A 26259-nucleotide genomic window follows, 5' to 3' on the forward strand; every position below is an offset into this window, starting at 1 on the left:
GTTGGGGCAGAATGACAGGGTTGAATTGACTTACAGGTGCAATTTGGGCTTCTTAGCGTCTGTAGTAAATAAATAAAAAGTCAGTCCAGTTTCAATGGTAGTAATATGACCATAATCTGAATGTTTCGGTACAACAGCACCAGCAACAATTACTTAACCTGTACATAATGTCAACACATTTAACTGTGAATAGTTGAAACAGTTTAGTTTATTGAACAGTGTTGAAAATGTGGAGGAAAAAAACAACAAACCAAAAAAACAAAGGACAATTAATGCCTTCTTGACATATTTATTAGGATTATAGATTTCTTTACAAAATTTCTTTACAAAGGACAATTCTCATTTAAAACTTTACAGACAAAATTGTGTTAGGTCTGGCAGCATCGCTATGAAACAGTGGCACAGTGGGAGCTTTAGTGTTTGAGGTGCAAAGGTCATCACTACATCACCAGGGCAGGTTCATAACACTTGTCACTAAAATCCACAACAAGTGTTAACGTTGAAATGGTTCGAGATGTGTGCCTCTACTAAACTGTAGAGGACTTTGTTGTCAATGGGTTCCATAACACTGAGATCAAATGGAAATGTTTTAGAAGATTATGAGGAGAAAGTCTGAAGTTTCAGAAAATGTGGCATGAATTACACTTCCCGGCCCCATCACTACTACCCCTTAACTGCACATGAACACGGTTTGGCATATGGTTAGAGTATTAGCAAGCATTCTGCACTTCAATTTTCTTTTGTCCACGTGAAAATAATATTTCACAGAATTGAGGCATAGCCATTAGCAGATTAAAATGGGAATAAACAAAGTGTACCTGTCCAAAAGCTCAGCAGAGGATGCGGTGCGGTTACCTCCTGTAAACACACTGACCTCTAGCTCAGTGACGTTATCTATTAGTCATTGTTCAATTGTATTGGTCAATGTGCTCAAGTGCCAGTCTCATAACAAATAACGAAGCATTTGAGCATTAGTCCTATCTATATAGAGGTAATTACACTTCTATTACTTTGAATCTCTTCAACTTTCTTGGGTCCTTTTTTTTCTTTAAACAGCCAGATGGTGAAAAGCCTGGATTGTAAGTCTTTTATATGCAAGATGCCATATAGCTAAAGGCTGAGTCACTATCCTTGCAGTGGGCAGTGAATGTGGCATTGCTGATGCAGGGAGAATCTTCCTTGAGATCCCCTTCCACTTGCCCTTGCCCTTTTGAATCTACCACCCAGTAGTCAAATCACTCATCCACAGTTGGACCCCCTGGTGTAAGAAATAAAGTTTATCACAGAAAACATCATCACTATATATTATAAAATGTGCCAGCAGTGTATGCACTCTATCTTGCTCTATGCTCAGACATGATATTTTAAGAAACATAAGTGTATCGCTCCTACTCTCCTCCACTGGCCTCCCTCACTCACTCCATCTAAGGTTTAAGACTATGTTTGTCCTGCTGGCGGTGGCCGACTCCCTGGCTGGTGACGGATAGCGAGTCGCCAGAGGGTTGGCCGTGGTCTCGCATGTGTGATCATCGGCGCAGATTACGTCCCATTTCAAGCTCCGCAGGACAGCGTGACAACAGCCATTTGTGTAAACAAAAAAAAGTAGAGAGAGAAAAAGAAGCTCAAGGAAAAGAAATGAGCAAAAACAAAAAAGGATAAAAAAAATTAAAAATACAAAATAGAGACTCTACTGCCCATCATCCATTCCTGAGAGGTCACTGCCTAAAACATTATTTGAAATGAAAAAAAAAGGATGATGTCTTTTAGACTGGTGTGTAAGGGACAAGGTGTTGGTTTTACTGTGCGTCCACTCATTCATCTCTTTCGCCCCCTCTCTAATCATCCGACCTCTACCCCATCTCCCCTCTCTCTTCCTCTCCCTCGCTCATCACCCCTTCTTGCAGCCCTCTAGTGGTCATGGAAGCCCGGCATGGGGAAGGGTCGGGCAAAAGCCTCCACACGGTGCCGCAGCTCAGCCAGGCGCGCCACCGTCTCTGGGTCCTCCAGGAGGAAGTTTTTAAACTCCTGCAGCTTGCCTGTGGAGGATAACAGAAGAGACAGAACAGAGAGGAGAGGAGAGGAGAGGAGAGGAGAGTATGAGATACCAGAAAAAAGAGGAGATGAAGAGGAGAGGGGGGAGGGAGGGGAGAGAAAACAGGGCGGAAAGGCAGGGAGGAAAACAGGAAACGGTATGGAGGATAAATCTATTTTAGTCTCCAACAGATTGTGTAGTTCATTGGCATATCTGCTTGCCACCCACCCAAGACATCACTTCTTTAGATACTTTCAGCACAAGTTTCGTTCCTAAGCCAAAAAAAAATTAAAATAAAATGCATGGGGGAATTCTCAAATATGCAGGAAATCATCCCCAAGGGTTGTTAGTATGACTAATATGGTCATAATTACCCATGTGGGAGTGCATTCAATTGCTTTATAGTACTCTGAATATCCCCATGTAGAAACCCTGGATGAACTCTGGAGACCAGGAGGCCTATAACTCAGCCAGGGCCAACCTGGAGGCGGCTAAGCACACATACACAGGATCGTCCCCCTGGCGCATGTGGCAAGGCATACAGGCCATCACAGCCTTTAAACCTCCCAGTACTGTGCCCCCATCCAGCTCTGCCTCCCTCCCTGACGAGCTCAACTACTTCCACGCTTGTTTTGACTGGACAAACAAGGAGGTCACCCTCAAAGTGCATCTCCCACCTGGTGAACTGCCTCTCTCACTTTCCACCGCTGATGTTTGCGCGACCCTATGCAAGGTGAATTTAGGAAGGCAGCTGGCCCAGATAGAATACCTGGCCGTGTGCTCAGAGCCTGTGAAGAACAGCTAGCCGGGGTCTTCACAAACATTTTCAATCGATCCCTGACTCAGGCAGTTGTCCCCACAAGCTTTAAAAAGACAGCCACCAGCGTGCCAGTGCTGAAGCACTCCACAGCTACGGCCCTGAATTACTTCTGCCCAGTTGCACACACCCCCCTGTGCTTTGAGAGACTGGTTCTAGCACATCTGAAATCCTGCCTGCTCACTACCCTGGACCCTGGATCAGTTTGCCCCAACAGGTGAACAGATATTATCTCCACTGCACTCCACTCTGCCCTGACTCAAGCTGTTCTCTAAAGCTTAGCCAACTCAGCATTAGCACATCCCTCTGCAACTGGACTTTTGGACTTTGACTAACAGATGCCAATCTGTGAAGTTGGCCAACATCTCCTCCTCCACTTTCACCCTGAACACTGGCGTGTCACAAGTGAGCCCTCTTCCCCTACGACTGCGTTCCTGTACGTGGTTCTAACACCATAATCAAGTTTGCACCACAGCGATAGGTCTGATTGGAAGGGGACGACGAGATGACCTACAAGGACGAGGTCCTGCACCTGAATGCATGGTGCGCTGACAACAACCTGGCCCTGACCATAGAGATCATTGTGGACTTCAAGTAAGCTAGGAGCCACACACATGCTGTTCTCTCCCTTGTACGTCGCTTTGGACAAAAGCGTCTGCTAAATGACTAAATGTAAATGTAAATATGACCCCATCTGCATTAGTGGAGCGTTTATCAAGCTTCAAATTCCTTGGTGTCCACATCTCTGATGATCTCACCGGGTCCCTGAACCTAACCTTAAAGGTGCGACAGCAACTTTACTTCCTGCAGAGTCTGAAGAAAGCTCACCTGTGTCCCACGATACTGGTGGACTTTTACAGCTGCATTAAGCATTACCCAGGATGCATCCCACCCTAAACATGGACATTTTAACTTTCCTCCTATCCAGCAGGCATCACAGGAGCCTCCACTCAGGCATATTATACATATGAGCTATGCATGAGACTAGGGCTGGGCGGTATGACGGTATATACCGTGCAACGGTAGAAATGTGTCTACCGGGAGAGATTTGGCCATACCGTTTCAACCGCGGTATACTCTAATTTTAAAATCCAATCGATTTATTTTTAGATAATGACATCCGAACTATACATCATCCCTCTTATTATACAGTAACTCGCTAAAACGATAGAAATTCCTCCAAAAATACCTCTTTAACGATTTTGTTGCCGTTTTGTGATTTCTGCTGATAAAAAATAGTTCTTCAGGCAAATAGAACTCTAAAGTTTCAGGTGTTGCGTAGCAACCCATTACTTCCCGTTACGTTAAATGACCGGACTACTTGCAGAATGATATGAAAGATGGTCAGCGGTCATTACATTTTCGCAGCAGTGAAAATAAAGAAATTACAGACCTGCGAACGTTGGGGTGGCCCATTCAAATCAACAGAACTTTTTTGAACATTCTGAAGAGCCGATACCCAGTACAATTTTTAAGCACATAACCTGCAAGGACTGTCATGCCTACTTGTTGAGTAATCTTCGACTGTTGGGAAAGATTCAATATACTGAAAAATATGGACTGAAAAGTGTCTAGTGTAGGCATTTATTTGCAGATTCTGTTCCATTTTTCTCAATGATGGTCCGAGTAGTTAAAGATGCACTATTTCGATAGTTTAGATTTCTTTTCAGTATTTCAATGTGAATGAGCTGTGAGAGCACAAGAACAGTGAGCGTCTAGCAGCGATTATCATAGACATATACATGTATGTATGTCAACGGCGATTACGGCCAAACCAACGAGATTCTAAGTAACATGGAGACAAAACTTTTTTGGGTACTCCACGTAGATCATAAACCCTTGAATATAAAAACTACTCAGTGAAATCGGTTGAGAAATCTAAACGCAGAAAAACCACAGCTCCATCATGTACTTGCGTCTGTTTACAGGCCAGTCATCACCTCGTCATCACGTTAGCACGTCGCAGCAACGGGCTGAGGCGGTCAATAGAGCCTCTATATATATATGTCTATGTGTAATGGCCAACTTCTTAATATTCTTATTTTATTATGTGGCCATATAAAGAAAATATCTCATCATTATTGCGTTAACATATGGACACACATTGAAAATAAAGTTTTAACACTTGAGGTATCTTCTGAAAGTACATTAAAGAACCACTGAAACATAAGCACTGGACTAAATGCCACAGAAATATTTTTCCTTTTTTTTTTACATACACTTTAATTTTACTATTAATCTTTAATTTTAGAGATTCGATGGATACTGGCCACTATTGCTTAGACCAATAGCCTATTGAGGCAGTATTGTTTCTGCACCTTAGTGTTCTTAAGGGTCAATAAATAAATTTCGCATTTCGCCACCGCTGAAGTGTCCTCTTTTTCAAAAACCCAAATCTGGCCACCCTACGTATAATAAACCGTAATATATAATTACAAATACCGTGATAGAAGATTTTGGTCATATCGCCCACCTCTACATGAGACTGTGGCGACAGAACTCTCCCAATTTCTTATGCAGAATGCAAGTTCATTTATTTTTCTATTTCTGGCAGATGCTCCTGTGGGACTGAGCCAAATATGTGGTGTTAAATGTATCACTTGGTGTATTGCTGTTGGCGTTTGCACCATCAGTACCAACACAAGCTCAGTCTAGGGTTGCTGTGAACTTAAGGGTTCTTACAAAATGAGACAACTGCACACTGGGTTATGCATGGGGTTTACAGAGCTGAATCACAGTGAGAGAGATCAAATGGATACAACCAAGAAAAAGAGAATCACCAACGCTGTAACTTACACTGCGCTTCCTAGAATACTGCTCTGCACTGAAACACTCACCAGTCTTCTTCTTCACATCCAGAGCGATCTTGAAGCCCTCGTCCATCAATTCCACCACCGTTTCAAAGTCTGCCTCCTTGAATTGCCTAGAGGTGAGGGCTGGCGCACCTGCAAGAGAGTAGCACCCAAAACGACTCAAAACAAAAAATGATTACACGCCTTTTTCTCTTTGACTACAAAAAGGGCAGGCAGGAGGAGGTGTGTTTCCCCATTCCCTGTGGGGAGAGCAAGGGCAGCTGGGAGGGACTGGGACTGACCTAGCCGCAGGCCGCCGGGGGTCAGGGCGCTCTTGTCCCCGGGGCAGGTGTTCTTGTTGGCCGTGATGGACACCAGTTCCAGCACGCGCTCGGCCCGGGCCCCGTCCATGCCCTGTGGACGCAGGTCCACCAGCACCAGGTGGTTGTCTGTGCCTCCTGAGAGCGTTGCGGGGGAGGGTGTGGGGGAGTGGGGGGGACAAGGAGGGAATTGTAGTTAATGTAAAGAGCAGTGAGGTGTGTTTTCAGTGAGCCCTCATAAAAACAGGGGACCAGGTGGCTCCTTGACAAGCACATTTGTAAGATGGATCAACCAGTTCATCCGGTAATTTTTAAAAGCCCTCTCAAAACCTGCAGTAAAAAAAAGGCTAAAACTTTAAGTTTAGCCTTAAAAGGAAAGGAATGAACCTCAGTCTGGACTACAAAAGTTTGAGCCAACAGCTATTTTTCTGCCCCCACCCCCCGACAACTTGCTAATTTAAGGTGAGGTATTCAGATGCTCTTGTAAGAGGGTACCTGAGACCAGGGTGTAGCCTTTCTTCAGCAGTGCATCAGACATGGACTTCGCGTTACGAATCACCTGGGCAATGTAGTCTCTAAACATGGGTGTGTTGGCCTGAGGGGAAAGGTTAAAGGTTGCATGGGTTAGCAAATGTCAAGAGACAAACCCTCCCAAACCTGAGCTTCGATGTCTGTATGTCATGCTGAAACATTCAGCGGACGTTAATAACCAAAGGAAGGCCATATTTGCATAAATTCCCCAAAGTAAAATATATAAATTCACCAAAAAACACTGTTGGTTTTCAAAAGTAGGGTGACTAGAGACTAGGAGGACAGGTGACTCATCCAAACTCACACATTTCCTCCCTCACTCTACCAAGCTGTCATCTGAGGCACTCTGGAGTCATGAAGGGTTTTAAAATGAGCTGATGTGAAAAGGAGAAGGAGATTGTGTGTGGGGGTGGTGTGTGTGTGTGTGTGTGTGTTGAGCTTACCTGGCGGAGAGCGACCGCCACCCCTGCGATGGCATGGTTGTGCGGGCCACCCTGCAGTGAAGGGAAGACGGAGAAGTTGACCTTATCCTCCAGGTCATACATGATTTCACGGCCTTTCTTGTCAACTGAGCGCACACCCTTACGGAAGAAAATCATACCAGCTCTGGAATAGAGGAGAGAGAGAGAGAAAGAAAGAAAGAAAGAAACAGAGAGAGAGAGAGAGAAAGAAAGAGAGACTCAATATACCATCCACATCCATATTCTGGTGCCCTCACTGAGAGATGACATGTTGCTAGGCCTTGTGCTCACAGTAGTGAACTTCCAGTTGGGTTTCTGCTCCACACAACATCAACTTGAAAGCCATTCATCATCGTCCAGAGAGAGCAGTGAATCACTCGCCAAGAGAGAAATTTAATTCAGTGAACACTTTCATCTCTCCCTCTCGTTCTCCTCATTCACTATATATCATAGTAAGACACACAAACACATACACACACACATGCACACAAAGGCACACACATGCACACACTCACCTCTCGATATTGTTCTCTCTCCATCTCAGAAACACATACTTGCAGCTCTCTTTCTCACTCACTCCGTCATGAAGGAACCAGCTTCCTAATTTCTTTTTCCCCCCTGCTCATCTCTCTCTATTCTTCATTCTCTCTCACACACAGGCACACACACACACACACACATCAATACCTTGCTCCTCTGAGGGACTTGTGTGTGGTTGTGGTGACCATGTCGGCATACTCAAACGGGGAGGGGATGGCCCGGGCAGCTACCAGCCCACTGATGTGAGCCATGTCAGCCAGCAAGAAGGCCTTCACTTCAGTACAGAGCTAGAGAGAGACAGAGAGAGACAGAGAGAGAGAGAGAGAGAGACAGAGAGAGACAGAGAGAGAGAGTGAGAGAATGTGTGTGTGATATATAATATATATATTACACACACACACACACACACACACACACACACACACACACACACACTCTCCGAGACCTCCATGGCTGTACAGAAATGAAACATTCCTCTCACATGCAGCCTAATGCGTGAGTGTATTTATAGAGTGTACCAATATATGTTGTCATCTGTTTGTACTCTCTTCTTTTTCTTCTCCTTTTGTTCTACTGTTCCTGTCAATGCTTTGCCAATACAATGTATAATTTATAATACAAATTAAGTCTCATGAGTTAAAGCCTTACAAGCCCCCCCCCCCCCAACCCAGTTCCTCCCCCTACCTGTTTGCTGTCTCGTCTGGTTTTATGTATTCATTTTATTACATATTATTTTGTATATTTTATTAGAGTTGAATTTGTAGATCTGTATGTTAATTCCATCTGTATGAATTATCACATGACCAGCTTTAATGTAAAATTGTCAGTTATTATTGTGTCATTGTATACATTTATGTGAAATCCAATAAAAAGAATTGAATATAATACAAATGAAGCACAATTAAATTGAATAAAACACAGAGAGACAGAGAGGGGAGAGAGAGAGAGAGAGAGAGAGAGAGAGAGAGAGAGAGAGAGAGAGAGAGAGGGAGGTAGTTACTTGTGGAGATAAAAGATGAAGAGTTTGAGAAGAAAGGAGGGGAAGATTAAAACATGCCCCTTGAAGATATTACCTCCGCTAATTCTATGCTACTTCCATCCGTTTCCATTTCTGACCTGCACCTATCCTGGGGTATCCTCTTTATATCGCACTCATTTACAATGGCACTACAGCAATACAGCTGCCAGCCTGACACACTGCTTTCATGTGAACCCAGCTGAAGTTCACTGAAATCCCATCAGAAACACAGAGTATCAGAGCAGGTGACAGGAAGGAAGATTGACAAGAGTAATGCAGTGACTACTTGGGGAAACTCAAAGCACACCTCCAATGGAACCTCTCACAAACTTTGAGGTGAGTTTCTATGGTTGCTTTTTCATGTTTACCAACCAAAAAAAACATAATAGACTATACTTAAAAGCATATATTCAATGGTTGTCCAGTGGTCCAGTGCCCGCAGACAGCGTCCACACGGGATGCCAGAGAACACAGAGGGGAGGCACACAGCCTCCTTCAGGGGCCAGTGTGAGTGTGAGTGTGAGTGTGTTCGTGTGTGTGTGTGTGTGTGTGTGTGTGTGTGTGTGTGTGTGTGTGTGTGTGTGTGTGTGTGTGTGTGTGTGTGTGTGTGTGTGTGTGTGTGTGTGTGTGTGTGTGAAGATCCTGGCACGTGAGAGGGAGAGCGGAAGAGTGGGCTTGCAACGTTTGTTGTGGCAAACAAACAAACGCACGCGTGTGAAAGACTAAAATAATCCCTGGGAAAAGGTCACCTCTGATTCACAGGCGTGAGAGTGAAGTGTGAGTGTATGTGTATGTGAGAGTGGCGGGGGAAGGAGGAGGGAGAGAGACAGAACAAAAGGAAGGTGAGATGGATGGAGGAGGTACCTTCTTGATGCGGGCGTAGTCGATGAGGCGAGCATAGGCGCTTGTGCCGGCGATGATCATCCGGGGCCGGAAGAGACGTGCGGTCAGCTCCAACTGATCGTAGTCTATGAGACCAGTCTTAGGCTGTGTGTGTGTGTGTGTGTGTGTGTGTGTGTGTGTGTGTGTGAGAGTGAGAGAGAGAGAGAGAAAACTCAAATTAGTTTATTACTGTGAACACACCTCACACACCTTTGCACACACTTTCTTTCTGGCCATTCCAATTCCCCCGGTCTAGCGCAGGTCCTCCAGTCCTCCGTCTGTCTCTCCCTCTCTCTCTCTCCGCCCTCACACTCTCTCCAGCTCATTCTCTGCTCCTCTCACCATCTCCCCCTCCATCTCGCTCACACATTCGCTGGGCTTCGCACCAGCCCTTTCCTGCCTTTCATCTTCTCACCAGTTCATAACCTCTCCTCTCCTATCTCCTATCTCCTCTCTCCTTCTCTCCTTCTCTCCTCTCTCCTCTCTCTTTTTCTTTCCCCTCTCAGCGGTGAGTGGCTGTGTCACCTGCTTTATTTAGACAAGCGGATTAGGCCTCATCTCCAGGGCAGGCCTTGCTCTCCTCTCCTCTCACTCATTCCATCACAGCACCCCCCCACCCCTCCCCACCTGCGCTCGGGAGGACAGAGTGGACCCCGCCGGCCTGTCGATTTCCTATTATCTCTCCCCGCAGTGGGGGTCTGCCCCCTCATCCATCACGACACCAGCGCATTCCCCGATCCCCGGCAAAGACCGACCACCCCCCCACCCCTACCACGAGCACAGACACACGGCCCAGGACACATTGATCACCTCACGCGCAACGACCAAATTGATCACCGCGGGCAACACAAAGAGGCCACGGTCACATGGGGAGCCAGAGAGAGAGACGGAGACGAGAGAGAGGATTCATAGACAATGTGTGAGAGCAGGTCAGAGAAACAGTGATTTAATGAAGTGAGTGTATGAGAAGGAGGGTGAGGGGACGAACACCAAGAGAATGGCCTTCACTGATATACTGATGAACAGATCTCGACACAAAGCAGCACGCCTCGGGCACCAGTTTAGGATCAAACACACCAAACCACCAGTGCAGCAGGCCCAACCCACCGCCAGCTGGGACAGGGGTAGGGACCTGTGCACAAAGGCTGACGATAAACACGCCAACATTATCATTAAAGGCCAATATTGAAATAAAGAACGCTTTGACGGTTAATTATATACCTTCAGCAATAACAACTAACTGCAAACTGTATAAACAGCGCTTACATAAAGCTTTTTAGTAGTGCTGGACAGCAGTGTTACCTAGTGAGTTACCAGTCCAAGAGTGAGTGCTAACTCGAGTAAATGAATGAATGAGTGAGCAGAGGCAATCTGAGGAAGGAGGTGGGGTTCAGGAACGACTGGTATCTGCACGGGACTTCACCCCTGACACCGACTCAAATAACTCCTGCTACGAGCCTGGCAAATGCTAAATCTGGCCTGCTTATCAGTCACTAGAGTGACTAGAGACAGCACTGAACAGCACTGAACAGGACTGAACAGGACTGAACAGGACTGAACAGGACTGAACAGCACTGAACTGAACTGAACAGGACTGAACAGGACTGAACTGAACTGAACTGAACTGAACTGAACTGAACAGGACTGAACAGGACTGAACAGGACTGAACAGGACTGAACAGCACTGAACTGAACTGAACAGGATTGAACAGCACTGAACTGAACTGAACTGAACTGAACAGGACTGAACAGCACTGAACAGGACTGAACAGGACTGAACAGGACTGGCTCTTTTCCCCACAACCGGACAGCACACTCTACTTACGTTCAGCTTGTAGGGCATGGACTCAAAGTAGATGGAGGTGGCGGAGATGCGCTTCACTTCAGACATGTAGCCGTGGGTCAGACTATGGAGTGGAGGGTTAGAACACGAGGGTTGACATGATGACTACGGAGTAGATGACTATTAAGGTTTAGAGACAAATTAGTATCAATATATAGATGCTTAATTGCCAGAACATCTCCTTCACTGCAATTACCAACAACCTGCTCTAGGACACTGAGACAGATGAGACACAGAAACCAGAAATTACAAATGGAATAGGGACCAAAGTTTGGATTTCACTGTTCTAGAAAGTTCTGCCTTTGCGTTATATAAGCTGCATTATATAGGTAGTGTGGGCACTTACTGTCCTCCGTCGGGCAGGTCCAGGCCCATGATGCGGTCGTGGGGTTTGAGCACAGCTGTGTAGGCAGCAAAGTTGGCTGGGGAGCCGGAGTAGGGTTGCACGTTGACCCCCCACAGCGCAGGGTCCAGGTCAAAGGCCTCTAGAGCCCGCTTCTGGCACAGCAGCTCGATTTGGTCCACCACCTCAGCGCCACCGTAGTACCTGAGAGAGAGAGAGAGAGAGAGAGAGAGAGAGAGAGAGAGAGAGAGACAGCGAGCGAGCGAGAGAGAGAGAGACAGCGAGCGAGCGAGAGAGAGAGAGAGAGAGAGAGAGAGAGAGAGAGAGAGAGAGAGAAAAAAACACACACAAGAACATTCACCAGGAGAATGAGTCTGACTGTTTTGAACCATAATAGCATTACTAATGCGGCCCCATTCATGAAACCTGCTCTAAAGCCCATCTACTATGGATGAGCCTTGCTAGCACTTCCAACCCCAAGGCTCTTTTTTGACTATGTTAGGTAGTCTGCCATGCCTGATATTTTTGTATATTTCACCTAACTAAAAACCATGAGGCAAAAGTGGCATTTATGATTATATTCTAGAACACCTCAGCAATAATAAAATGAGAGTAAAAGGAATGTAGTAAAAAACGATTTTTATTAAAATGAAATCTAAAGACACTAAAATTAAATCTAGTTTTAGAGGTGCTCAGACTTTGTACAAAAACACATTGTTAATATTTTGGAAGTTTTCTATTTTACTCTGAGCCCTGTAAACATAGGTGTTTGCTCCACATAGGTGAGTTTATCATTCAGAAAGTGTGTGTGGTTTCAATACTAATTTTAAGTAATTTAGAATATGACACTCTTCTTCACTTAGACCACTATGCATATTGATGAGAAAGGTGTGAACATTCTGGGACACCTCGGTCAAGAACAATGGCCATGACGTAATGGGCCTGGAATGTCTTTGTTCCTACAGGTTTACTTGACACATCACGACCCAATAGTGATCACTGAATTACCATCTCCTTATCATATGAATAGTTGTCATTTGCTAATGGGAGGGTCGAAACCTCACTCAGAGGCTGAAATTTGCAAGGGATTCGTAATATTGTCCTTACAAAGTGATTATTTATATTTTAGTTTCAAACTTTACATATTTTAAAAGAAAAGGGTTCAAGGTTGCTGTGGGTGTTAGTTTTATGTTTCTAGGACAAAAACTCGCAGAGATTTTTAATCAAAATACCAAAAAGTTCCCCACGGGGCACCTTGGGGCTTGAAGAGCTAGGCTTTTAGGTACACTGGCCTATTGTTACATGAAGAAATGTCTTCTCATGGTTCTGCCTTTCCTGCCCGAGCTGGAAGAACTGACAAGGACAAGTAGTTTTGAAACACTGAATATCTTCCATTTCCTTGAATTTTAAAAGCTAAAAGCTCAAAACAAAATAACACATCCGCCTGAAATAACAGAAGCGTCAGTATTGAGGTTGCTGCTTGACCTAGACAGCATCTACCTTCACAGAATCCACAGAAGGCACGATAAGAAGTTTGAAAATCTTAAGGAGCTAACTAAGACAGCAATCGACACTTGAACTGATCTGTCCCAGTTCTGTAACGGCTCGGCCAGATGTGGGCCAGAAGCCGCCCAGATGAAACTGCCATCTGGGAAATGTAGGACACCTTTCATGTGAAAAGGCACAGTAGAGAGCATGAAACACTGCCTCGGATCTAATCCCCTTATCATCAATCTCCAACAAAAGTAAAAGAGAAGAGCCTCAAACCAAGTGTGTGTGTTTGTTTGTGAGAGATAGAGAGACCACTTCAGTTCTTTTTGTGGTAAAAAAAAAAAAAATGCAAACTCATCATGATGGAGAAATGGCATCAGTGGACAGACACAGATCAACATCATAAAACACACACGCTAGGATACATAGACAAACACACATACAGAAATTCAGACACATGCAAGACCACACACACACGCTGAAACATATACATACACAAACATACACAGATAGTCAGACACACACACACACACACACCTCTTGCCAGGGTAGCCCTCCGAGTACTTGTTGTTGAGGCAGGAGCCCTGGGCCTCCAGCGCTGCGCGGCTGCAGAAGTTCTGGTGAAGAAAAAAAAAAACGCCAAAGTGAGTGGATCAATGCAGTGGACAGAGGGACACAAGAAGAGAATTAAGCACTGTTAAGCCATTAGGGCCGAATGCCCCTCCAGTCAGCGCTGATCATTACTTTATTGAGCTGCAGTCTTTATAGACTGCTACCTGGCTCACTTCAAGTGGAGTTAAGAGACAGCAGGAAAGACACCTCCACAAGTGGGTTGGGGGGTTAGGGGGGGTGTACAGAACATTTTATTTATGTTCACTTTCTAGGGGGTGAGAGCCAAGGAAGGAGAAGGGAATAGAGTAATCAGGGCCAAATGTGAGTAGAGAAAGAGTGTGAGGTAGTGAATGTGTCCGAGAGAGAGAGAGAGAAAGGCAGAAAGAGAGGATGAGAAAGAAGAGAGAAAGTGAGAGATAGAGAGGGTTAGTGAGAGACAGGTTAGACACACGGCACCTTGACACTCCCCTCCCCTCTTCCTCTTCTTGGAGTATCACAGCGGCTCACCCTCCCAGGCTCTCGGTGACACTGCTGTCATCATACACAACCCCGCCAAGCGGTTTGTACTCACCCTCTCTCACACACACACACTCGCACACACACTCGCACACACACACACCCTCACACACGCTGATCCCCACGGGGGCTATGCTAATACGATGTCTCAGATCAGGGGCGATAAAGGCTCAGGTAACAGCTTTCTAGCGCGACGCTCTGTCATGCTGAGATCCTCGAAGCATTAGAATTGGAAATGCAATCGCCGCTTTTTCTCGTTCTTTTTACACCCCCCCACATACCTATCCTATCCTTACCTCCCCCATCCCTCTAAAACAAAAGGCTTACAACAAGCACTTGAAGAGAGGCCCTGCAGTTGGGCAGTGCACTGAGCCTGGGTGGGGAGAAGGAGAGGGGGAAAAAAAGAGAAAGAGAGATGGGTGGGGAGAGAGAGCGGGAAGAGGGAGGGGTGGGTGGGTATATGAAGATATCAGCTTTATCTCACACTAGAGTGGCCAGGCTTAGTGCTGCGAGCTGCCTGATATACCTCACTGAGCAGCGGGCGAGAGAGGAGAGGAGAGGAGAGGAGAGGAGAGGAGAGGAGAGATGGAGAGGTAGAGAGATGCTCGGTGGGGAGAGAGGAAAGAGGAGAGAGGGAGGGAGGGAAAGAAGGAGAGGAAAAGAGAGAAAGGCTAAAACAACAGTGGATACGGGGTGCTGCCTCTGAATATTAAAGGCTAAGAGCAGCAGCACTGCCACTAGAGCAGCCTCAGGCAGAGGGAGGCGCACAGCATGCACTGGCCAAAAACAGTAGCCAGCACAGTCACCAGTCACTGCTGTTAAAACACATGGCAGCAGATGAATATGATCACTCCACACCATACACCTGTGTGATCATCATACACACGTTTGCCAATGCTGTGGCTGACTTTAAGGCCTGACGTGTTCAGTACTACCTATCTTTATTATTGGAGTAAGTTTAAAATAGGAAGTGGGATGAAATCCAGTTTGATCATACAGATGAGGATATCTGATTGTCAGGTCTGTGAATGAAGGTAGAACCAATTAGCTATCCATCTGTGCTCCTAAAATTACTTATATTCTTAAGTGAGTGAACTGTCTGGGAAAGGTACTATAGAAATTTAACAGAGCATGCGCGTATGGAGACTATGGGGTGTGTTTGTGTATTATACATCTCGCTATCTCTTACACACACACACACACGTTTGCGTCCCATACCTCGGAGGCGATGAGCTCCAGACCTCGGCACTGCCGGTCCTTCTCCTTGGTCAGCAGCTGCCACATCTCGGGGTCGTCCTGTGCCAGGCTGTCCTGGCCCGTCCAGGGCTGCTCATGCTGCTCGAGGTTGCGGGACGCCGACTGGGAGTGCTGCCCCCTCCACGTTCTGCCCGCCGCTGCTGCTGCTGCTGGAGAGCGCTGGCACACCGGCTGGCATGGGAGAGACAAGAGGTTTAAACGGGTGACCCCAAACAAATACAACGCAGTGAACGCTTGGCCTTTTTGCGTCTTTTGCTCATCAGTAAATTAACTAGTTTCATCAATTAGAGCAGCTTTCCTACTGGCAGGCACCGATCGTGCCCCTGGTGTAGCTGACGGAACACATCCCATCTGTAGAGTGCAATTAACAGCGTTGCTAGAGGAGTGTCTGCACACTGAAACACATGCGTAGAATCTCTTCACTCCTGGATTCTTGCATAAGAAAGAAAATAACTAAATAAATACATAAATAAACTTTGCACCATTACTGTAAAACCCAATCAATAACTCAGAACAGAACAGAAGTCCTGTGTTAATGATTAATGCCACCCAGGTGGAGATAGGAGTAGAATTACCTTCTTCCTGATAGCCAGAGAGTGAGAAAATGGCCAGACTGGAGCCTTCTAATGATTCAAATAACTACATGGAGTATAAACATGTATGTGTGTGCGTATGTGTGTAAATATGTGTGTGTGTGTGTGTGTGTGTAAGAGGGCAGAGGAGTAGATTACAAAAACAATAAACAAAACAAAAACCACACCAACCAGAAGAAAAAAATGAGCAGTGGGCAAAGCAGTTGAAAGAAATTGCACTAATTTGTGTAATGTGTCCACTTAATTATGAGAGGCGGGCGTGGGGCCGGTGAGATAGCAAAGAGCACCTGGTCAGAAAAACAAACAAACCCAAATGCTATGGGGCGATGCGGCTGGGGGGAGACGTTCTGATTTATCGCACACGGCGGAAGTTAATTAGCTCAATCCAAACTATGAAATGTTATTAATGTTGACCCCCTTCAGGGACGAGGCCTTGGAGCGGCAGGATAACAATGCAGCCGTGCCCGCAGCCGTGCCCACACCTGGCTTGGCAGAGAGCGCCGGCGCTGGAACGCGCATTAGCCAAACCTCACAAGCAGGGCGGCTAAAGCCAACATTTCAGACTGAAGCAGACATCATTGAACAAAAATAAAACATAGAATTATATATTAAATTCTAGCTTTAGCCGCCCTGCTTGTGAAGCGGTGTGAATGCGCGCTTCAGCATATATTTTAGCCTATAGGAATCAAACCTGGGACACTGGTTTTTCCTAGTCTTGTATAAAAACTGTGTCATGTGGAACGCCAGGTTGTACAACAAACTGAGGGAGAAACCATAACTGAGGTTTGGCTAATCGGACGATTCAAAGGCAGAATCTTAAGGTGAGCACTACAGGCAGTGGACCCTGGTAAGAGATGTACATTCCTACAGCTTGTGACTACAAGAATGTGTCTGATTACATGCGAGTGCTGTGTGTGTGTGTGTGTGTGTGTGTGTGTGTGTGTGTGTGTGTGTGTGTGTGTGTGTGAGAGAGATCGGGGGAAATGTAAATGATCAGGGTTGTACCAGAGATCTTTTTCTTAGCAAACAGGTCAAATCAGAAAAAAAGCAGGCAAGGGCTGGCATTGGCTTCAGCAGTGTCTGTATAATCACTGGACTGTGGAGGCCTGTGCTATGACTCCTGACTTGCAGCACTGTAGCCTTTGGGGCACGTGACTAGCTCAATCTCGCCGTTTCCAAAAATGAGGTGACCCCAATTTTTTTAAGGTCAGGTTTCAGCACCACGCGGAAAGATGTTTTCACAAGGTGGTCAACACTGCTGCTGCGGTTTTGTAAACCGCCACGGAGGGTGATATCAGCTTCTTAGAGACACTACACCCATACTTGCCTCGGTGAAACTTCAAGAGGTCACACAAAAGACAAATAAAAGAATGTACTGCACTTGGGCATGGAGGCATTAGCCTTCATGTCGCTCATGTGTGCAAATATAAATGCATAACATGTACGACTGCTTTTTCAATAAAAACACTTGGAATTTTCAATGGCTGCAAGTGACATTTCCCAGACTCCCACACAGATCCATGATGGGACGTCTTGTGCCGTTTCGCCTGTCTCTCCCCCACTCTCTAGCATGTAATATAATTAGCGGCAGCTGCATGTTTGCACGATATCAATAATCAGCGTGCTTGTTCAATTATGCCTCTATCAGCAGTTCTGTGGGGAGCTTCTTAAGCTGCGCTGTGCCAACACAGAGCCCCTATTCAGCACTTCCTCTTATCTAATCTCTGCCTTTCTCACTGCACTGAACTGCTTGCTCCTTCCTTCCCTCCCTCCCTCCCTCCCTCCCTCCCTCTCTCTCTCTCTCATTCCCTTGTTCATTTCTCTGGCTGTTTGGGGAAGGGGGGGTTGGAGGGCAGAGCCAGCTCTCCTCTCCTCTCCTCTGCTTCTACCTCAATTTTTTTGTCCTATTCTTTACAATCTTTGTTCAGTTGCTTTGCCATGGACTCCTTTATTCAGTTTTGTTTTCCGAGCCCTCCTTTGCTCTCTTCTGGCTGTGGTACATGGCAGAATATATGGCAGAATCTTCAAAGAGCCTTTTGAAACAACAGTTTGCTAGGACACCACAGCTGTCCAGAGGTGCCTTCTAAATCTGCCACTTCTGGCCGAAACCCGAAAAAGACGGCTGCGCTTCCATCGGCGCCCGCTGCCACAAACACCATCAGTCACCTCCGAGCCCGAAGGCACTCACGCTAAAAGCGCTGCGGGTGTGCACGAGTGCGAAGCCGCCGTGCTTCATTTTAATGGCGTTATTAAAATCCAATTAGGCCAATGATGGGGAACAATTAAAGCTTCTGTGAACGGGAGACTGCGCCCCCCTCCTGCGCGCGAGAGACACGCCCCGGCTTCGCTCACTCCATCACATGGAAAACCATGCGTCTCTTAAGTGGAAGGGTGGGGAGTTGCTAACGATATAATGTGCAAATATTAATAAGGAAATCATAGAAGTAAATAATACAGATGAGTGCGTTAGTGTTTGAATTATGCATGAACGCATTAGTGTAATTTTCGAAAGTAAACAGATACTGAGCGCTTCTATCTGTGACTAAAGAGGAATAACGCCACAGAATAACAAAAATAAAAAATAAACAACTCCTAACAAGCCTGTACATCTCAGCATCACCTGCAACTTGCATGGACAAAGCCTTAAGCCACTTCTTCACATACGACAAGATGATGGTTAAGCTAACAAAAAGTACGTGACCTGGCACCATCAACGTGATCGCAGCAGAGGAAGGTGCCGTCTCAATTAAAGCCCAAAATTATTTAAAATAACGATTAAAAGCAGCAGCTGGGCTTCTTTAATTCCCACAAGGAATGATAGGACACGAGAGGGTGGGGTCGGAGGTCAGAGGAGAGACACTGGGGGGACACAAGCTGGCACATTAATGGGTGCCGAAGTGGCCCCAGTCCCCTGGTCTCCTGTCAGTCTTGGGGCCCAGGGCCATTCGCCTGTTGAGACGGGCCACTCACAGCCTCGCAGGAGACACGTCTGCAGTGCCGGAAAATCACACGGGTCATCGAGCGCTGACGGGACCCGTCCTTTGCTGTCGGCGCTGCCTGCTGGGGACGCAGGGGCTGGTCACGCGGAGCCACTGCCGACAGCTCAGGCTGGGTGTGGGTGTGGGTGTGGGGGTGTGTGTGGGTGTGTGTGTGTGTGTGTGTGTGTGTGTGTGTGCTGAAGGCACCTCTCGAAGTCACAGCGAGCGCTCGGCTGGAACTATCCCGACAGGGTGTGACGGCAGCGAGTGTTTAGCAGCGCTCAGTCAAGCTTTCCGCTGACAGGAGACAGACGGCTAATCCTGAACGCAGAGGCGGAAGCGGCTGGACCTCCCAGGAAACCACAGCAGCACAAAACAAATCCTCCTTGAACAGCCATGAGAATGATGATTATCAGAAGAGAGATAAGGTTTTTTTAAGAGGGGGCAGATTCGTCACAGATCTATTCTTGAAGCACAGGACCTCACTGATGACTGAGCCTCCCGTAACATGAACATACACAAAAAACGTTTGAACTACAGCATGACACTGTAAAAAAAGAAAAAATAATTTGGGCGGATAGGCTAGCATTTTGGACGACAGCTGGCCAGCTGATACTGATGTCCAGGACTGTCATTATTTAGGGGGAACCTTTTGAGCATCGCAGCTTGACACATAGAGTGAGGGAGAGGATGGAGGAGAGAGAGGGGAGAAAAAAATCATTTCATTTGACTCCTTATTATTTCTGCCATCTCCTCCCGCTTCTGAAGAAAGAGTCAATTTTACAGATGACTGCTGTCCATCAGCTGTGCGCGAAACAACAATCAGCCTTGTAACAACAGGCGACAGAAGACGAGGGGAAAAAAAAAAGAGAGTGAGACGAAGAGACAGAGAGAGGGTGAGGAGGATGGAGGGGACTTTCAGAGAAAGTGTCAACAGGCCAGAAATATCACTCAGTCTGACAGCGTGCTCCATCCAGCTCGGTCACTGACTAATGGGAGGGCTGCCGTTACAAATTGCCTCCTGATGCAGGAGGCCGGGTCACAGCCAACCGGAGGGATGGGTGTGGGTGAAGGGGTGAAGTGTGACCGCGGCCTCAGCTTCCCCAAGACTTGAGTCCATTTAGAGCCCAGGAAGAGGGAGTCATGGAACAATCAAGCCAGGGGGGAAAGGCAATTTCCTGAGAGATGGGTGACATTACAACAGCAATACATCCACCGGGTGTGGCCGGGAGGGAGGAGCACTTTGTGACGGCAAATGCCCCCCGGTCACCCTGTATTTACTGGACAACAGAGATGAAAAACTCACGCACTGGTAGCACTGGTACCCGTTCTCATAGCATTAAAGGGGTTAAGCACTTCAATGCAGAGCTAAACTCATGAAAAATCATAAACAGCTTTTATGGGGCTGAAAGTTGTGCGAGACTTAAAGCTTCAGAAGGGGAAAAAAATTAATATGGATCTAGATTATGCTTGCATATTTTAACAGCTGCAAAATCAATTTATTTGGCAAGTCCTTTTGACAGAGTCTTCACGCCCATGTGATCTAATGCCCCCTCCCCTTCTCCCCATCTATTTTCAAAATCGGGACACCAAGCCCCAGATTAGAAATGATTCCAGTATAAATATATCATCTGATAAATTATTAAATATTTTGTTTAATTCAAATTGAGCTCTGAAAAACGCCATTGAATGCTTGATTGACGCTTTGATTTAAACACTCCCTTGAACAGCTTTGAAGCCTAAAAGCAGTGTTGTTGTTGAAGATTGAAGCTGCCAGAGAAGGTGGACCCAGAGGATATAGAAATAGGCATACAGCATGCACTTCTCCTAAGCATCAGCGCTCAAAGGCAGCGGAGGAGGCAGTCCTGCTTTAGGTTGGAAAGGGGTCACAAAATGGGGTCACGGATCTGAGCTTAAATTAAACTTTATACAAGAATTTGAAAAGGGATACGCAAATGTGTAGATTGATGTTATTTTTACTGCACATACTTTGTCGAGGATGCAAAATAAAGCTCATCTGGTCTCATCTTATCAATAGCACCACAACAGCTTGCTCAACACTTGTGCCATGTTCCAATTATTGATTGATTCTGAGACAATTAGGATTTGTGTAGTTAGCATATTTGTCCATTGAGGTTGGAAATGGATATTTAGGTTTCAAAAGTAAAAGAAGGACAAACTGAACAACAATATTTTGACCACCCCTCAAAAAAACTAAAACAAGATAAAAGAAGACTGTGGACTAGACACTAGATAAATGTTGAACATGTTGTTTCTTCCACACTATCTTCCTTGATAACCACCTAAGGGATGTTTTTTTCCACACTGCACATTTATAGCATGCAGCCAGATAACTAATGGTTTCATAACTATTAGTCTTGACAGAACAGTCCTGGTCTAGTAATAGATGTCTTAGGATTCAACATTTTCAGGGCAATAAGAGTGAAACTGCCTGTTGACTTTCGGAGTGGGTTTGGACTTGAGCTCGTAAAAACAAAAAGGAGGGGCTCAGGCATCTGAGGCCAGGCAGGAGGTGGAGGCATGGGTGTGAGTGGAGTGAGTCTTGCTGATTGGCTGGGGCACTTCTAGTGAGCTTTGACTTCAAAGTTGCGTGGTGCAAATAAAAGAGTTATTTAATTGTTGAGTCATGTTGTTATGGAAACAGTGTGATAAGGGCCGTGGGGGAGTGAAAGGGGGCTGAGCTGGTCCTAGACCTGTCTGAACCAGCTGCATTTGGGCAGAGAGACGGAGGGAGGCTGGGCAGATCCAGTCCCTTCGGTCTGGGTCAAAGTCTTTCTATAGTCAGCTGAAGGGCTGGGTATTGATACAAATGCCCTGATTCCCACTCAAAGCCAACGGTTCGAGGAGGAATGAGATATGAAATACTACATAGCAGCTTTCCAGCTCTATAGAGAACACACATTTTCAAATGCTAAAAGAAAAGGTTGCAAACGGAAAACAAATGGTCAAAACCACTGAAGAAATAATTTCTATTTTAGGCTCACATTGGTATAATTGTTATTTAAAAAGCACAAAAACAACAGTAGCCAAGCATTTGGCTGAAAAGGACTGCTAGAAAAATGTATGTGCAAGCTGTAGCAAAAACATATTAACCTGAATTTAGATTTCTGCCAATAACAGAGCTCTTTTTTCTTGATTATTATTATTATTATTATAATATTGGTGGTGGTGGTGGTATTGTTTGTAAGGTTACATGACGCTGTAGGAAATCACACAGGACTTCTTATCAAAATATACAAAAATGCATGCAATTTATTTGACGCAAGTTATTTTGACTCAAAAGTCGTTCACCATTCTTGGCCTTTCACCAATATTCTACCCTCACAAATAACTCTTCAATATGCACTGAAGGAAGGGACTCTTATTTTGATGTCCATGCAAGACGAATGGCGGGAAAGTTGAATTCTAAAATATGCTAAAATTTTATGTCACTGTTTACAATTTCACAGCTGTACACAATGCAGATGTGCAATCCAGCTATGTTGTCAAGTAAATGTCTTATAGCAAGCTAACTTAACTGCGCACGTCAATCCATCTCATCACGCCCCTGACACCAGACGCATGGGACATGAGGCAGTGGTAGTGAGTATGACAGACTGTGCATAACTGTGCACTAAGAAATTGAGCCACTGAGCCACAAGAGGTACCAAGTGTAAAAAAAATTGTCCAAAATCACAGACATGTCTGTTGTTAGCCAGCTAGCAGACTCTGTTTTCATCTTATCGATTCCCCCAGTTTTCAGTGCTCCCATAGCAGGAAAATCATGTTCAGACATTGACATTGTTTTAGGTTTGTAAAAATTAGTTTGTAGATGAAGATTAACATCATAACGTAATTACAATTTTATTACAAGTAACCGTATCGGACGTGGATCGGTGAAATCCAACCAATACCTGATCCTCAGTATCGGCATAGATACCAATCCATGGATCGTATTGGTGTATCACTAATGCATATTATCCTAAAAGTTTGATGCATACATTTTACAAATTGATGAATTGACAAATGTTTAAAAACTTTTCTTTTTTTCCTTGTTTTTTTTTTTTAGTTCTCTCCATTTACACAAAGCTGCTCTGAGAGTGCTGTTGTTTTAGTGTTCCCACCCCCAACCCCTGAACTTGTGGGTACAGTAGAGTGCGACAAGCCAGGACAAAAGATGCCAGAGCCTCCCTGTGTCTGGCTTTCAGAGAACTCCACCGTGTGATAAATCCTGGGAGCGAGAGAGCAGAAAGCCGTACAAAGGGAGGCCTACCACTAAAGTGGTTACTTCACGTCGCAATATGGAGCACGCCGAACAGATTTGCACAATGGGACAAGCATGCAGACATGTGAACCTGTAACATCTTAATAAGGAAACCTCAAATGATCTACAAGGGAACCTTTTCAAGTTGAATTATTTGGGCACAACGGGCTCTTTGTCTCCAGTATAATGGCTGAAACCTTGTAGAGAGAGGGCCTTTGCAATGTCATACTTAAAGATTTACAGAGAACTACGTGTGTAAAATATGGATAAAAGTTCTTAATACAGATCGTATAAGACATGAAAACATCCTAAATTTCACACAAAAATACAGTTTGTTTGTTCAAATGGTCACAGCACTACAACCTCACAAAAATTAGTCCATTCTCATAAAAAGTAGTATTCAGACATACTGCAAGTTGTGAAAGAACTCCACATACAAAGATAGTTCAAGTTTCAAATCTCACAAGACCGCCACTTTTTATCATCATTAGCCACAGACTATTAGGCTACTGGAGATACTGCGTCCTTGAGGTAGATATTTGCTGTGCTTGCTTGCTTTTGTACTGTACTTTGCACTGCAAGCTACTTTGCATATCTGCAGAACTTAGGCCTAACTGTCTTTGAAACTCCTAACTGTAGGTGCGGTGAAACTAAAAGGTGTTCAGGGTGTATACAGACAATATATTTTAAATATTAAGATATATTAAGATGAAAGTGCAAATAAGCACACATTTAACCGAGGTAATTGTATGGCCAAAGACCATAAAGCTATTTTAACGCCTGAAAGCCATTAGAGAAACTTGGTGCACTGCTAATCAGTTTAAAGTGTCACGTTAGTCAAAACATCGGGGAGAAAATTGTGACCTTTACCTTCCCTAAAAATAACACGCCTGGTCTTTCAAGAACCAACCTGACTAGCATGATGAAACAGACCCGGGGCAGTTGCTTCATCCAGACTCTCACTCTCTACTCAGATACGCATATTTCAGAAGCTTGAAGCTACTTTCACCCAAAATTAGGTCACAGTGGACATATTAGTGACCAAGCATTAGTAACTAAGGTTAACCCACACCTTAGGACTAAGACACTGGTACTTTCATTCAGACGTCATGCCAAGATATCTAGTTACTTTAACGGTAGCTGTTAGAACCAGAGCCATATTAAATGTTACCTGTCAAATTGATCCTACATGACCAGGTTTTGAAAGTTTCTTGTCAAAGAAGGCGATTTAACCTTTTCCACAAACAAGAGAACAGCATTTAAAATGTGTTCTGTACAATGACATAGTACCTCCGGAAAGATTCATTGTTTCGTTCAACCAGGCGCCAAAGTTATCACTAAAGTTAATGTTACCGTAACTTGCTTGCCACGTCTGACAGACGCTATCTAGCATCACTGCCAACATGTAGCTGTGGCGATCCTTACCGTTAACTCCTGTCACTTGGCTACAATATTGCAATTCTCATGATAGAAAACACGTCAGCTTAGCTAAAACGATATCTGTCCCTACAAGATAAATCTGTAGACAAATTATTATATCAGGGATACTGTAACACCTGCTAGTAAGCTATCTATCTAAGATAGCTTATTCAAACGTTAGCTTCCCTGAACAGTTCAGATGCCATTCCATAGAAGAGTCCACAACACTGTGTATTAATCGGTTATTGGATACTTACTCTAGCCAATTGTCGTATTGTGAATAAGAGCATGATTGAAGTTCTTGACAGCAGGGCAGCTCACTGATGAGGCTTGGCCACGCTTGTTCTCCTGCGTTTAAATGGGATATGTAACACGGAGATGACCCTTGCATGAGGTTCAAGCACCTAGCCGCAGTGAAGTCTGGGAGTTGTAGTTTAATCGTGTAGTGATGTAACATCTACATTGATTTACATGTGGTAGGTATGAACAACTGATGAAAATATTTTTTCAAGGTGTGGTTGGCTATTTTTGTTGTTACAATTATTATGTTTTTTAAACGTACAGTAATTATGTTTTTCTGTTTCAGGCATTTATTAGATCATTGATAGATGTATAGAATATTTGAATATTGTCTTTTCACTATTACCTCTGGGTAGAAATATAATTGCAGCTCTAAAAGCATTTATAGTTTTTGGCAACTATACCTTAATAAACTTTCAATATATTGTGCCCATTCAGAGATAAAATCAGTGAAATTTACCGGCCAACTACAACCCCAAATCAGAAGAAGTTGGGACGGTATGTTAAATTAAAATTAAAACTAAAAACAGTGATTTGTAAATTCTCTTTGACCTGTATTACATTGAAAACAATACAACAGCACATTATTTGATGTTTACCTCATGAATTTGATTGTTTTTTCAAAATAAACACTTAATTCAATTTCGATTCTTGCAACATATTTCAAAAGAAGTTGTGACAGTAAAGCATTTATCACTTTGTAATGTTGCCATTCCTTTTCACAACACTTAAAAGACGTTTAGGGACTGAAGACAACAAGTGAGGAAGCTTTTCAGGTGTAACTTTGTCCCATTCTTCCTGCAAACAAGTCTTAAGGTGTGTAACAGTCAGAGGTGTAAAGTAACGAATTACTTTTACTCACGTTACTGTAATTGAGTAGTTTTTTTGTGTACTTTGTAATTTTTAAGTAGTTTTTTAAATCGGTAATTTTACTTTTACTTAAGTAGATTTTGACTGAAGTATTGTACTTCACTACATTGGAAATTACATCCGTTACTGAGTAAAAAAAAAAAAACATAGTTCAAGGCAGGAATCGCGCACCACAATGCTCACTGCAGTGGTGGATGCTGCATAGAGTGGATGACGGAGTCGATGCAAGGCGCCAGTACGGTGCCGAGTCACGAGAGATAGATATGAAGGAAGATGATAGTGCGGACTACCAACAAGCTGCGGACCACCAACAAGCTGAAGCACCGAACTTTCCGCCAGTTGAAATTAAAGAAGATGAAGAAAACCCGTGGCCACATCTC

At 44.7% G+C, this 26259-nt stretch overlaps 1 protein-coding gene across 1 annotated transcript; it reads right to left on the reverse strand.

The window, feature by feature from the left end:
- Nucleotides 1–273: 273 nt before the first annotated feature.
- shmt2 (serine hydroxymethyltransferase 2 (mitochondrial)) lies at nt 274–25113 on the reverse strand. Its single transcript, XM_012841219.3, has 12 exons — nt 24967–25113; nt 15417–15626; nt 13608–13687; nt 11583–11783; nt 11219–11300; nt 9376–9498; nt 7641–7780; nt 6936–7098; nt 6457–6556; nt 5944–6099; nt 5687–5794; nt 274–2036 (listed from the first exon to the last, which is right to left on the reverse strand). Exons 1-12 carry the CDS (start codon nt 24997–24999, stop codon nt 1909–1911), a joined length of 1524 nt encoding a protein of 507 aa, XP_012696673.2. The 5' UTR covers nt 25000–25113; the 3' UTR covers nt 274–1908.
- Nucleotides 25114–26259: the final 1146 nt, after the last annotated feature.

Source organism: Clupea harengus, chromosome 5, assembly GCF_900700415.2.
Source record: "Clupea harengus chromosome 5, Ch_v2.0.2, whole genome shotgun sequence".
In the NCBI taxonomy this organism is placed as follows: Eukaryota; Metazoa; Chordata; class Actinopteri; order Clupeiformes; family Clupeidae; genus Clupea; species Clupea harengus.

Bases quoted from the DNA above. Each gene is read 5' to 3' on its own strand.
- shmt2 (XM_012841219.3), bottom strand. From the start codon at position 24,999: ATGCTCTTATTCACAATACGACAATTGGCTAGA. The intron at 7,781-9,375 runs GTACCTCCTCCA...GTCTCTCTCTAG, and splicing joins ACTACGCCCGCATCAAGAAG to CTCTGTACTGAAGTGAAGGC. The intron at 2,037-5,686 runs GTGAGTGTTTCA...TATCCTCCACAG, and splicing joins GGATGTGAAGAAGAAGACTG to GCAAGCTGCAGGAGTTTAAA.